Source organism: Andrena cerasifolii, chromosome 6, assembly GCF_050908995.1.
Source record: "Andrena cerasifolii isolate SP2316 chromosome 6, iyAndCera1_principal, whole genome shotgun sequence".
Classification (NCBI taxonomy): Eukaryota; Metazoa; Arthropoda; class Insecta; order Hymenoptera; family Andrenidae; genus Andrena; species Andrena cerasifolii.
The window spans coordinates 14,386,145-14,398,929 of record NC_135123.1 but is presented as its reverse complement, the minus strand read 5'-3'; the positions used below and the strand labels follow the sequence as shown (position 1 = coordinate 14,398,929).

At 39.7% G+C, this 12,785-nt stretch overlaps 1 protein-coding gene across 2 annotated transcripts; it reads left to right on the top strand.

Moving 5' to 3' along the window:
• The first annotated feature begins 41 nt into the window (after positions 1–41).
• On the top strand, positions 42–11,458 carry LOC143370250 (mitogen-activated protein kinase kinase kinase 11). 2 transcript variants are annotated; one of them, XM_076815120.1, is made up of 13 exons: positions 42–1,048; positions 1,149–1,383; positions 1,476–1,693; positions 1,785–2,125; positions 2,222–2,402; positions 2,505–2,653; positions 2,746–2,918; positions 3,212–3,458; positions 3,537–3,656; positions 4,303–4,506; positions 8,477–8,888; positions 8,975–9,310; positions 9,383–11,458. In XM_076815120.1, exons 1-13 carry the CDS (start codon positions 867–869, stop codon positions 10,107–10,109), a joined length of 3,525 nt encoding a protein of 1,174 aa, XP_076671235.1. In that variant the 5' UTR covers positions 42–866; the 3' UTR covers positions 10,110–11,458. The 2 variants fall into 2 exon arrangements, with proteins under 2 accessions (XP_076671235.1, XP_076671236.1); XM_076815121.1 differs by lacking the exons at positions 8,477–8,888; positions 8,975–9,310; positions 9,383–11,458 and adding an exon at positions 4,591–7,299 and having other exon boundaries at positions 47–1,048.
• Positions 11,459–12,785: the final 1,327 nt, after the last annotated feature.

The following is a 12,785-nucleotide window of genomic DNA, read 5'->3' as shown; positions in this document are numbered from 1 at the left end:
GACGCGAGCGGCCTTTCAAATGTCCTCTCCATGAATCGCGGTCCAATATATCATCACGTCAACGGTGGGGCCGTCAAACGAAACATGGCGTCCGTTAGGTTATTGGTATGAGCGCTGCTCCGTTTTCTATCGTTAAATGTGGAATCGTCGCGCGTTCTGCGGGCTGACGCGAAGCGTCGTGCCCTCCGGGAGGCGAACACGTCGCTTTCAACTCCGCACGAGCCGCGTACATCGATCCTAGTGCCGATCCAATGAGGAGAATCGGCCTGGTCAACAGTGGCTTGTGGGTATACACACCCCGACGCGAGACTCCCAGAGTGGTTTTACGGCATATCGAGCACTTGACCACTGTTTTGAAATTCAGCACCGCGGCGATTACGGCGGGAGCATGACGGTCGGCGTAGAATCGTGAATTCCTCACGCGTTGCTGCCGAACTCGCGAATCAAAATGCCGGTCACCGTTAAAGTGTTTTTATGCACGGGGTGTTAGCGGTGGTGATCACCTCCTCTCACCCCGCATTTTTTCACGCGAAACCTGCGCGTACCGTTTAATCACATTGCTGGGCCATCGAGCAACGCTCCTACGTTCACGTGCTGATTATGGTCCCGAGGGACACATGTGAAACTTCTGTGAAACGTGCAAAGATCTGTGTACAGTGCTGAGAAAGCCAACGGAGGGTGTACGTAAAACTCTCTGCGACTCTTGGACGCGTTCTGTTTACCTTACGTCGTCCGAAGCTAAAGGCAAGAGCGGAGCGTTCTGTGTTAATGCTGGTGATTAGACGGATATGGTGTCGCGCAGAAGCTGCAAGACGAATGAGGCTTAATTTCCAGGGGACAGAAGAATACGGAGAGTGTCGGGCCATATGCCGCCAGCCGGGCTATCGGCAAGAGGCTTGTCTACCTTGATGGACCACGGACAACCGGATGCTCGTCATCGGAGCGAGCGGTTTCTACTTCATCCAGAGAATGGCTCCTCTAACTCTAACACGGCCAATTCATCGCCACGATATCAACATAATAGTAGGACAAATAATCATTCCACGAGGTACTATACACTATGTTTGTTTACCCGTGTTCTTTGATATTGTAACAGGTTTCTGAACGCTCTGACTGAGCGCCTACCTTATTCGAATTTTTCTTTTTAGTTACGCATATTTATATGGACGTACATCTAGCAACAATATGTCTGATAGTAGTGTTTCTGACACGCATAGCGGTGGTACGGCAAGAACTGTTTCTCAACAGACTAGTCCATCTCATGGTACACATTCCTCTTCTCAGTCAAGACAAGACAATAGTTCAACATTTTTCACAGCGTTGTTCGATTATGTCGCCCAAGGCGAGGATGAGCTGTCCTTGCAAAGGGGTGAAACAGTCGAGGTAAAGCAGCCGCTCTGGGTATCTGTAAAATTTGATCCGTCGGTTAATACAAGGAATGTCATTACACACGTTTGTTCTCTTCGGTACATCAGGTCCTGTCCAAGGATTCAAAAATCTCAGGTGACGAGGGATGGTGGACTGGAAAAATTCATGGAAAAGTTGGCATTTTCCCGGCCAATTTTGTCGCAGAAGCGGAAAGTATCGATAGGGTTTCAACGGTTATTGATAAAGTCCAACCAATTGAGATTGATTTCGAGGAGCTGCAATTGGAAGAAGTGATAGGGGTTGGTGGATTTGGGAAGGTTTACAGGTACATGAGAATGTTCTGCGACGTCTCTAGCAGATTAAAGTTAAACGCATATTGTTTGGAATGACATTCATGATCTGTAATCATATTTCAGAGGATTCTGGCAAAAGCATGAAGTGGCTGTCAAAGCAGCCCGCCAGGATCCAGACGAAGATCCGAGCGTTACGCTAGAAAATGTTCGACAAGAAGCGAAATTATTTTGGCTACTGAAACATGAGAACATTGTGCAATTGGAAGGGGTTTGTTTAAAAATGCCAAATATGTGTCTCGTAATGGAATATGCACGCGGCGGTAGCTTGAACAGGGTTCTTAGCGGTAGAAAAATCAGGCCTGACGTACTTGTTGATTGGGCGATACAAATTGCTCGAGGCATGGACTACCTTCATAATAAAGCTCCCATAAGTCTTATTCACAGGGACCTAAAAAGTTCTAATGGTAAGAGAGTTTACAGGATTGATTGCAATAGTATTTGCATAAATATTGCTGTATTTTTATATGAATAAGTAACCCACCAATGTCTGTTGATAACAGTTCTATTAAGCGAGCCTATAGAAAATGATGATCTACAATATAAAACGTTGAAGATAACAGATTTTGGGTTGGCGAGGGAAGTTTACAAGACAACTCGCATGTCCGCAGCAGGCACGTACGCTTGGATGGCACCAGAGGTTATTAAAAAGAGTACTTTTAGTAAAGCCAGTGATGTTTGGAGGTCAGTTTTCAAGTGTCTCCTATATCGTGCTCGTAAACTTTTACTTTCGTAAAGCGAAATTATTTTCTCCCTTTCATTGATGCATCCTCAACGCATTTGCAGTTATGGCGTGCTTTTATGGGAACTTTTAACTGGTGAGACACCTTACAAAGGTATAGACGCTTTGGCAATAGCATATGGCGTTGCAGTAAATAAACTTACGTTGCCGATTCCATCAACTTGCCCTCAGCCATGGAGATTTTTAATGGAAGGTGCATTATTGTATCATCGTTGATATCAAACAGATCATCGTATATTTCCCAATCTGACATGCAAAATTAAAATTCAACGTGTAATTATATAGCTTGCTGGGCATCGGACAGTCATTCAAGGCCCGGATTTGCAGAAATCCTGGTAGCGCTGGATGAAGTACGCAGTGCGTTTGCAGCAACGCCACACGAGTCGTTTCACACGATGCAAGAAGACTGGAGAGTCGAAATTGAACAAGTTCTTCATGGATTGCGCATGAAGGAAAAGGTACCCAAACATTGCTCTTGTACGAAAGTAGTATCGCGCATTTCTTTGATTCTTAAAACTTGTAGTATTCGAATTACCTATATCAACACGTAATTAACGTTTGTAATCGTTCTTTTAAATGCTATACAAAAGGCATGCCGCTCCTTAGAAGAGGTAAGATGACGTGTAGTTATTGAAATTCACAACTATTTCCGATCTTGACAGCGATAGTATTCACTCTGTCAAATAATAATTCACAAATTCGACGGAGAATTATCTATTTTTATGTGGCCGAATTTCCGTTTGCCTGTTAGGAACTGCGCTGTAGAGAGGAAGAATTGACAAAAGCACAAGTGCAACAGCGGCAACATGAAGAGAACTTGAGGCAGCGGGAACAGGAATTGGCTGCCCGAGAAATAGACTTATTGGAACGCGAACTCACCGTGATGATAATCCAGCAACAGAATACTCCCACACCAAACAAAAGGCGCGGAAAGTTCAAGAAGTCGAGATTAAAATTAAATAAGAAGGAACCGGGAAGTAACATTAGTGCTCCTTCTGGTAAGTGTGTCGTAATGTAATTCACATCGACGGCATTAACGTCCCAGTAATGGTAACCGGTCACACGTTTCTGTTCAGATTTTCGTCACACAATAACTGTTCAGCATACAGCATTGGATCGAGGAAAAGTGCGGAATCCATCGAGACCGAATAGCCCACCAGGCTCGCCTAGTATTCCGAGACTTCGAGCGATTGCATGTGAGTGATTTACTTACAAGATTTTTTGTTCAGTAGCTTACAATTCTGATTAAGTGTTGTCCGACTATGAATGATTTTGCCCTGACATATTTTTCAGTATTTTTGAGAAACTTGAATCACATTGTTTGCGCTTTGTAGTCACGTTGTATTAATTTTTGATATTTGATTTTTATTAGCATGGTGTGAATAATTGAATATACGCTCTTATATATTTTTGAAAGTTACGTACGTACGTATGTATATATATACATCTGTATGTATATATGCATACAGTGTATTTTGCTTTTTCATTTTACTGTACTGTTCAAATAATTAAAATAATTTCATTTTGTATCATAATAGTTGATAATTGCACAGTTAACGTCATTTGATACGGAGGGCAAATGTGACCGGTTCTATTAACTACATAAATTACGACAAGTGCAAACTCTCTGATATCAAAGTATGTGCACTTTCCTTGCAAAATTTGTCATTCGAAGTCACTTAACGCTGAGGAAAAGAGATATGTCTTAATGCTGAGTGATCACTGAACAAAGCATCTTTATCTTTTTGAAAAGCGTTGAAAAGTTTATGGGAGGCTAGGGTAGGAGGGAAAACCAGTATGGTAGTGAGTAGTAGCGTTTTGTTTTTTGTGTTCCTCCTATAGTACCAGCAGATGGAGTAAAGGGTAAGACTTGGGGACCATCCACACTCCACCAACGCGAGCGTGGGGCTATTATCACACAGCCACCGAATCCTGCATCTCCTGGTGGCAAGCGGTGGTCTCGTTCTGCTCCGGATCTCGAAAAGACACCCCTGCGTACCGCCCTGTTGGCAAGCGCGCACCGCTCCCCGCTTCTTCAAGAAATAGGTAACCCCTCCTCCAGAAAGTTGTACTCCTCAGCAAATAATTTGATAGACACTCAACCAGGATATAGCTATAACAACATTCCAGAAAATTCTAACAACATCATGCAAAGCACAGGCTGCCCTCCTTGCAATATAGACGAGGACTCGGTTATCGTCGACAACGATATTTACGAGTCCGTGGTGTTGCATAATAAATCGGCGAGCAATCTTAGAACTCACTTCTCGGACGAGCATTTGGTAGTTACGGACAATTACGGGAAGCCCGGAACTAGGAACGCTTTAAAGACCTCGCCCCCAAAGTGCCAGAAGCATGTAGCCGGTGACTGGGAGCATTCCCCGTATTCCTCCAACTTCGTGCAGAATGTGACGTTTAGTTTGGTCGGTACTGCGAAACGCGTGAAGAAGAAAAAGTCTCGGGAGAGGAGTAAATCGAAGGAATCGAAGCGGAGAGACAGCTCCGAGTCCCGATTAGCCGCGCTAGCTGATTTCTTTCGGTCCCCGTCCGGGTCGAGGAAGAGCTCCTTGAATTCTCCGCACAGTGCCGAGCGAAAGAACTCCGTTACCATTAAAATCAACGACACAGACGGCGTAGAGTCCAGTCCTGAGAATTCCGTGGGCAAAAAGTCACAGCACAAGTCGAGGATGTCCAAGAGCCCGTTGAGAGTCTTTAATAAAATGAAGGCCTGGGGAAGTCGGGACGCCCTCGACGACAAAGCCGCCTCTGTCAAAGTGGAATACAATGTTCTGAACAATGCGATATCTATACCGCAATTTAATCGGCGTGATTCCGATCAAAATAGCACAGTACCAAAATTCTTGGCCGCTAACTCGCGGGAGGGGATAGATTTCGAAAGTCTCGAGTCGGAGCTTTGTAATTTCGATTCGGAGCACTCGAACGACAGTTCCGTATCTAAGAATTCTTTAGGATTGTTTCACGAGAATAGGCCCAAGAAGTCCCCCACGTCTTTCGATTCTGTCAGCGGCGTATCTGACGCGTGTTTGAAGCAGCGCTCTCCGCAATTATTAGATCAGAGCTTCGATTTGGATTCCTCGTCGAACGAAAAGTCAACGAGTAGCGAATATCTGCGTGGTTGCGAGGAAGATCATCTCGATAGTGTGAATTTGATTATTAATCCGTCTGGATACAGCCAAGACTGCGAGCGTCAAAATTCTTCGATTAATTACGGACCAAAAAAGAATTTAGTCGAATCGGTTAGAGACGTCCCTTCCCATGGAAGCTCCGAGGATGTGAACGCAATTTCCTACGGGTCCTCTAAGACCGCTGTTGCCGGCAAGTTTTTCAAAAAGAATGACAAATGACGTGGCATTTCATGAAGATAGAGATGTACGTTGTAGGGGATTGTAGAGCTCGTAAACGCATTTCACGAATGTATCTTCTTTTTGTTTTATATGTTTCTTAGTAACAATCCTATATTTTCTTTGCCGCAGGCCTTTCTGAGGAAAGCATCTATCCCACTCGTAAGTCTCTTTACCATTGCTGCGCAACTGTTTTACACTTTATAAGAGACTTGACTGTTTCTCTCTCTCTCTCTCTCTCTCTCTCTCTCTCTCTCTCTCTCTATCTCTCTATCTATCTTTATATCTATCTATCTATCTCTATCTCTCTCTTTTCTATATCACAGTTAGCCTCAGCAAATGATGATTTACTTTTGTGCATTGATAGCGAAGTAAAGATCTCAGATGGACAGTGCCTTTTTATGTTTATATTTAAACGTTTTCTTCTCTTCCCCCCTTCTATTTAAGTAGATTGTGCTTAAAGTTATTCCCGTAGGAGTGCATGAATACGCCATTCAATTAGACTTCCTATATTCACTGATTATCCAGAAGAAAGTGCCCCGATGTGTTTGCATATATTTTAGCAATACGTTGTACAGTTGCAAACATTTAATGTTAATCTATGTTGCCTCTTCTTCTTCTTCTTTTTTTTTTTACATCGATAGTGCTGTGTTTAAGATTATTTTATTTGGTTGAGTTGTTTAGAAAGATACGTATCGTTACTACGTATCTCGTAGGAAATGGTTTTAAAATTTTTACCAGGGACTAGATGAAATATCGAAGATTATTTTATTCGCATCAATCGGTATGCCTGTTAATTAACTAATTGTACTAAGATACAAATGTCTATCAAATTACGTAATGAACATTATATTATTTTTAGAGTATTTTTAACGAAGGGTAACTTATACCCTGCAATAATTAAAAATTATTTATCCTAATTTAAACTGATAAGAACTTCGTATTTTGAGCTGTAATTTAATGACTACATAAAATGTAAATGCAGTCTTTCTGGTGTTGGTTCTTTTCTGACGTTATTTGGAGTACATAACACTCTAACAAAGCAGAGCTAACAGCCCACTACTATGTGAACAAAAAGATATCATATGCTTCTGCCATTAAAACAAATTTTTTTTTAGTTTAAAAGTATTCCTCTTATTTAGGAGCGTTTATCAAAAGGTGTGTCTTTACGTACTTGTAATTTTGAGGCTTGCAAATCAAAATCAAGATTACAGATTTATTATACAGAGTGTCACGTTTCAATTGCGAGAGTAGATTTTGTACTGACTTCTTTGTTGCCTTACACGCATTTAAATCAATTTGAAATTTTGTTAATTACTTAGCCCAATTTAACAGCGATTTCATTTTTTGTACTATCATAGACTCTTGACGTTTTTTAGATTCAGAAGTTTTGCACACATCACATACAACACATGGAGCGACACGCACACTTGTATTTAGAAATAGAAATTTTTTCAATAAAACCTTTTCAGTTGGACACGTTGAATTTTGTTTTTTCGTTTTCTGAATTTTTACGCTCGGTTTGTGGTGATCTATCATTACGTAGGAAGCATAGAGCAAACAAACTGTGTATGTTAGTAATTACAATTACATACATTTCACATTTAAGAAATATATGCGTTTGAAATATTTCTCATTTATTTGTTTTAAATATTTATCATACTAACTAGGAAGTCAAGTAAAATATAATAGAATGGTTTCTGTTATATCTGCTCGTTACGCATCTAAATTTGTCGAAGTACTTTTTGCCGATAACTGAGCGTAAAAAAATCCTTTTGCATGCTTCCAGTAGGATCCTAACTGTTAACGTCAATTGGGTTTGGTCCTTTTTTTACCCTACAATTCCAATCTCATTTATGAACAAATACTCCATTAGTTCTTTAATATTCCTATTTCACTTTAATTCTAGTAGAGAATATAAACCACAGTCTCCTCTTTAAAAGGAAAAGTATCATTGTATATGCCTTTTTAATATGTCTCATATATTCGTATAGTTTTACAAAATAGACGGTTAAAGACGAGAAATAAAGAGAAACCGAGACGAAAAAAAGAAAAGATTCTAAAATGAGAGAAGGGAAATTATATGGGGTAAAGAAATCTATTTACGACTAGTAACAGTAAATGCTTATTGTCTTACAAATACTTTTCATTTCTTCCTTTCTTTACACTCTGCTTTATTTTTAAAGTCCTAGTATTCTGGCACATACTTAGTTTTTTTTTTTTTTTCAACGATATGGGTTTCGTGCTTATATCACAATTGTATTTTACAGAAAGACAATACGTAAGCTTTGTGAGAGTTACTAGTAGCGAAGGATAGTTAAAAAGAGAATGTGGCATGTAATGTTTTAATATGATGCACGTGGCACATTGTGCTTTTACACACAATTAATTGTAAGTAATTTAATAATAAATAAGCATGTCGCAACTATAATATTAAACTGGTACGTAACATTCATAAGAAACCACTAAAAACCGCTTATGAAGGTAAGAAGTGCAAAAATATAAATTACCATGAACGAGTATCTCTCCTAATTCAGTGCTGTAAAAAGAGAAGCAAAAATTTCGACTGATACTTCCTGATTCTAAGTATCTGATCTTTACGCATATGTAGCAATACCATCATTATTATTGTAGAAATCTGATTGTTTGTATAGATTATACAGCCTTACCCCCCGATCTCTCGACTGACTGGGTGGCAACGGAGTATCCTCTGAAGCCTGGATTAACTGGACCTTACATCATGCCAATGGCTGTACCAATGCCAACTCTTTACAATGGAGAAATGAAGAAACCAAAGTTAAGCATAATAGAACTGGTTTTGTACAATATCGCAGCTATGCTAGCTGGAGTAGCTACTGGATACGATGTAAGAATGTCAAACATATCTCCAATTCATCCAAGATTGTACCCGCGGCCTGGTGAATGTGAAAATGAACCTCCACGATGGTGGTTTCAAGCAGATACAGGATCGAATCGTAATTCTGGTTATCTTGGGCCCGACTATGAGTTTAGTTCAACTAGCGGTTATCCCCATAATACGTACCATGGACCAGCAAGACATTACAGGTATAAAGCCAAAATAACGAGTCTATTTATAACATACGTTTTATCCACATCTATTCGTTCTCAAACAACCACCGTTACTATTGTAGGCCATTCTTAAGCAACATGGGTGGTATAGCACCAGGCCTTCCACCCAGCGTGATGCCTGACAAACCCCTGAGATTCACGGATTCGCCACAACACTACGCGAGCAGTACAGGCTCTAACGCACCGACCCCGAGCCCTAGGAGGAAGAACAGTAGCACTAGTAACGAAGACGTGTACGCGCATGACGCAGGGAGAGCGGATCGCCTGGAAAGAGTACCGACGATATACATGGGCAACGTTGCTCCATTTCCAGACTACGGACCTCCAGTATATACGGTTGTTCCGCCGGAATATTATAGGCCACCAGAATCAACATATTTCGTGTCTACAGATTATCAGTAAGTGTTTCACCAGTATCAAAGACGGACACTTGTATATCATAGTAAAATTATATCCTTCTTCTACTTTAGTGATAGAATGCTCGAGTGCCCTGAATTTCCACATGCTTATGATAATCCGAGCAGTATAAGTAGCCCAGCTCGGCCGGTGTCGAGGCTTCCTCCGTACACCCATCATCGCACCTCATCAAACGTTTCAAACGCGAGCACATCGAGTCAAAGTAACATTAACCCGACGTTTCGTTTAGAAGACGGGGACGATTATTCGTTATACTCGCCCGGTCACTATTATCAACGATCGCCGAACGTTATCTCGAACGTAGGAACGTACAGCCCTAGTATGCTTAATCTCGATTATGGCTCGCAATTGCTGACACGTCAGAACTCGCACGATTCGAATTCGAACTCGGGGGAGAGACCGAGCAATTTAGAGGTGGTTAGCCGATTACGATCCAGTTTAAAGCGATCCAACTATTCGTACAATTCGCCGAACAAAAGCGTAAGCAAAAACAATTCCGGCTCGGGCACACCGACGAATCCAACTCCGCCGGACTCATTGACATCGGAGGACTCGAGCTACGTCTCGGCCAAAGATAGCCAGATTTCGATAAGCAGGGTCCGATTCTCACCGGTGACGTTCGACCGCGACAGTATCTCGCGCGATCATAGAGAAACTTTACTCGATATTCCTGTGCACGGGCAGAGCCAGGATATCACGGTACCGTTGCAAGCTAATCGACGACTGAACAGAAGTAGGAAGCCAAGTATTTCGGAATTAGAGAGAGAATTTTTATCATAGCATTGGCTTATTTAAGATAACAAAGATGATAGGGATTAGTTCGGGTCCGAGAAGTTTGTCAATGTTGAAAGTAACAGTAAATTAATAGAATCACAACACGAATCAAAGAGTATCTGACGCGGCAGAAATTTATCAAACCATTACGACTAGACGACACTTGCGATGCACGCTGTCGAAGCACTGCCTCCTGCAGAACATTTTTTTCATGTATCAATGCAGGTCATCGAATATGGTAAGAGTTTAACATTCCATATACATACTATATATACATGTAATATCGAGACATCCTTGTAAGAGACTCTTATATTCGATCAGACTGTTTTTAATTCGATAAAGGACTGGTATGTCTCGTGTACGTTCTGTAGAAATAGTACGAATGCCATAACTGTAATTCTTACATTGCGCATTCAACATTTATGTAACGTTATTTGAACTGTATTGTATGTATTACTAATATTTTAATCATACATTCCACACATCTTGCGTCTGCTGTTGGTATTGAGCATGTAAATACTATGTATTTCTATTATTCACAACGGGCACTTAAAGCATTTAAAAAAGAATGAATAGCTTCGTTCGGATGTCTTGAAAGAGAGCATTATGTAAGTCGTTAAGACTCGTTAAAGATGATATTATTTTCTTTCTCCGAATATTAAGAATCCAATTCTGTATATCTACTTGTTCACCAAATGCCACAACGAGACTTCATTGCTCCTTTAATTATACAACAGTCTGCTCACATTTATTGGAGATGTTTGCGTTAACAGTAATTCACATTCCATTGAAATTCTTTACGACTGACAGAAATAGTTGAATGCATAGTATAGTGGAAATGATCATATAGCCAGGAAAACATTGATGATCCCCATACAAAATCATTCGTATTCTTTCTCGCCGTTACTTTCTGACAATATACATACGTATACTCGTAGGCAAATTTTCTATCGCGAGGCATAGATGATAATAACTTTCCTAAAATCATAGTGTTTTCCTGCATATGCAGTTTCTTTTACATAAACATTATAAAATATAGATACCCATCTTTTTATTTCCAATTATTTGTCGGGTGTCACGCATTATTTCATCTTCGAATCTTTATACAGATACCATGGCACTAGATACACGTGTGAGAAATTTGTACAGTAGGGATTCTAATGCATTCGTGAGCTACCAGAGTGATAGATCTAATTTAGTATACCATGTGCAGTTAAAACACCACCTCTTTTATATATAAAGACAGTATGCATTCAAGTGATTGGCGTACCTGTAGAGAGGTGTTCGACATACCTAATACATCTATGAAGAGTATATGTAGCTGTCTAAGGTGTGATATACTTACAAAATTGTTTTAGAACAAAAAACACTCCATATATACATAATCAATGCTGTACATATATAATTATACATTGGATAATTACTATCTGTTTAACAATGTAACAGCGGTTGGTACATTCCTTTATATAGGTCACACTGTGTAAAGTATGTCCGAGAGATTTCTAGGATATCTAAATGCACGTGTGCTCTACAAATTATTTTATACATAAAGTGCTAATATGTGATCAGGATACTGTGTGTTAAAAAGAAAGATATATTTCCTTTCTTTCTTCAAACCACCTGAACAAACCTGGAAGAGAGAAATATAGTCACGGCAACTTGCATTCTGATCTGTATTCTGTATCTCTTCGATTACTAAAAAGGAATTAACCGAACTTGATTTCTTATGTGTGAATGCGTCTAATTTATTGGTTCGATAATGTATTATAACTAACGTATTATTTAGATTAAACTTACACAAGCCAATCAAAACTTATTTACATGTTGCGTATGTCCTACGCCGTATTCTTTATTCGATCAAAATAATTCATGCATTTCTTCGGCCTCGTTTAGAATGTTAAACATGGAAAAGCGACACATGATTTCTGTTTCACAAGCTATATGTTTCTGCAATGATTTCCTGAACGATAATCAGTATTGTAGGATATGTCGCAATGTACATAAAATACGGTAGAATTAAAACAAGGGAGGATAGACGAACTGAAGAAGTATTTTTTTGGTGGATTGTAATATTTAATAGATTTGTAACGTGCAGTTTTCTTTCACACGCGTAACGAAAATTCTTTATCATCGGAGTATTCCATTCGATTGCCAAGAGATTGTTTAAATGTTTCACCAATAAAATTCTTCTCAGAGTAGAATTAATTGAGCATTGAAGATGCATTTAAATGTTTCTTAAGCAAGAAAAGTGAACCCATTAAATTGGCATATTTGCGGAAATTTATTACACACCTTACAATGTCAGGTATCTCATCCGATTTGTACTCATACTTTCTGGAACTTCGATTTTTGGAATGTTGCACATAATTCAGAATAATTAATCGGTTGACTGAAATATTTATGACGTTATTAGAGACCTACAGAGAAATATTTCATGGGTATGCCTTTCTATGCTGTACAAAGATATTCTACGGTGCTAGTATCATGTACTTATTAATATGTTAAGGGACACAGAAAGAAAAATTGAAAATGCTTCCAAGGTAATTGAGAAATATTTAATGAAGTCTTAGAATGCTAATATCAATAATTGTTGATAGTAACAATAATTTACTTATAAAAAATATAATATTAGGCAGCTATCAACTATCAATTGTGTAATGGCGTGTGATCGCCAACAGTGCT